The sequence below is a fragment of the Volvox carteri genome, assembly GCF_000143455.1.
Source record: "Volvox carteri f. nagariensis unplaced genomic scaffold VOLCAscaffold_42, whole genome shotgun sequence".
NCBI lineage: Eukaryota > Viridiplantae > Chlorophyta > Chlorophyceae > Chlamydomonadales > Volvocaceae > Volvox > Volvox carteri.
The window spans coordinates 66,765-68,516 of record NW_003307585.1 but is presented as its reverse complement, the minus strand read 5'-3'; the positions used below and the strand labels follow the sequence as shown (position 1 = coordinate 68,516).

Here is a 1,752-nt window from a genome sequence, read left to right as displayed (position 1 = left end):
AACACCGTGCTCTTCCCAATTAGACCATATCCCCGGGCTTTTATTTCCAAAATTTTACCCCCCTTATTTGAAAAAAAAAGGGGGGCCAAGACCCCGGAGAGGAGGAAGAAGCCGAGGTTCAACAGGTATGGGCCCATGGGTCATCGCTCGTTTATTTCATTTGGGTACTGGCCCTCAGCGTGGGGGGGAGAAAGGGGCCCCTGGGGAGGTGGGACCTGCATGGAATACGACGTAACTGCGGTGTGCTGTATAACTGCCGTACGCCGCTGTACGAATGCCACATCACAACCCCTTGCACTGTACACATCTGCCCCCCTCGCAGGGTCGCAGTGCTGCCCGTTCCCTGACAAAACCCAACCCCGGAAATGCACCGCCCCCCTCTCCCCCCCCCGCACCGCCCCCCTCTCCCCCCCTTCGCTTACCCCCCAGGGTGTGAATGGCAAGCGGCTGGCGGACGCTGTGGAGGCGCTCATCGGGGCCCACGTGCTGCCGGCGGTGGAGGCGGAGGTGGCCCGGGCGGCGGGGGCGGACCCCGCGTCCGGGGTGTTGGGGGTGTTGGGGGCAGCTGCCGCCGGTGCCGGCCAGCTGCGTGTGACCAGGGACATCCGAACTTGCAGCTCTGCCGTACAGGTACGAGCTAGGCGGTAGCAGCAGCCGTAGCTGACGCCCGCCGTACCTACCAGGGAAGGGGGGAAGAGTGCCTCTCATTACCCGTCCGCCCCTCCCCGGCCGCCCGGCGCCTCCCCCTACCCTCCGAAACCATAACCCTCACTGCAGGTGGCCATATACGACGCGCTCCAGTTCTGTACGGGTGTGGGTTTGCTCCCCCCCGACACCCCGGCGGTCATACTGGAGCGGTTCGACCAGGTGGCGCCGGAGGTGGCTCGGAGGCACCGGGAGGAGCAGCAACAGCCGGCAGTAGCAGCAGTAGCAGCAGCAGCAGCAGCGGGGGGGTTGCCAGGGGACCAGCACCCAGCGGGTAGCTGCGGGGGAGATGCGGGGGGCAGTAGCAACAGTAGCAGCGGCGGCGGCAGGGGTGTCTTCTCGTGGCCGCTGAGTCCCACCCCATTGCGAGGTCGGGAGCTGGATGACATGCCTGCCGCTCTGAAGCGCAATGTGCTGGCGGTGGAGGAGCTGCTGGGGCACACATTTGCGCATCCGAAGTTGTGTGTGCAGGTAGGGGATGGAAGGGGGGATAATGGTGGTTGTGTTCGTTGAGTACGACAGAGTGGGATCCGTGAGGTGGGGGGTCGAGCCCGAACAGCCACAAGCTCTTGTGGCGGTGGTGTGTGAGGAGGAGAAGTGGCGTGGAAATATTTGGGGGCTGCATGGGGTAATGCGCGGTGAATGCCTTGTTCCTCTCCAGAGCTGAGCTGCCACACCGCCACCCGTTCCCCCTCCCGCTCGTGGTTCGTCTTTCCCCCCTTACCCCCCTCCCCCCTTTCTCATGTAGGCCCTGACCCACGTGAGCCACCCCACTGCCAGCAGCTGCGGGGGGGGGTACCAGCGGGTGGAGTTCCTGGGCGACGGAGTGCTGGGTATGGTGGCCTCCGTGTGGGCGTTTTGGTGAGGAGGTGGACAGGGTGCTGGGGCGGGGGGATGCGGGGGGATGATATGCGGAGCAAACTGCCTGAAGGCGTCGAAAGCTCTCGAAACTGCCCCCCCCCCAGGGAGGGAGGGATGGAGGGAGCTCTCTAAGCGGTGTGAGCGATGAAGCCAGATGACCCCCCCCAGGGAGGGAGGGAGGGAGCT

The 1,752-nt window shown here is 65.0% G+C and overlaps 1 protein-coding gene across 1 annotated transcript in view; it reads left to right on the top strand.

Annotated features, from left to right (window-relative positions):
- The window catches only part of VOLCADRAFT_106340 (uncharacterized protein), a gene marked incomplete at both ends in the record, with an annotated part of 32,901 nt that overhangs the window by 20,580 nt on the left and 10,569 nt on the right, over positions 1 to 1,752 (top strand). The window contains 5 exons of the mRNA XM_002954348.1: positions 323 to 329; positions 430 to 630; positions 778 to 867; positions 1,111 to 1,176; positions 1,454 to 1,566. Of these exons, the coding sequence (XP_002954394.1) occupies positions 323 to 329; positions 430 to 630; positions 778 to 867; positions 1,111 to 1,176; positions 1,454 to 1,566 (477 nt within the window). The remainder of the gene's footprint in view (positions 1 to 322; positions 330 to 429; positions 631 to 777; positions 868 to 1,110; positions 1,177 to 1,453; positions 1,567 to 1,752) is intronic.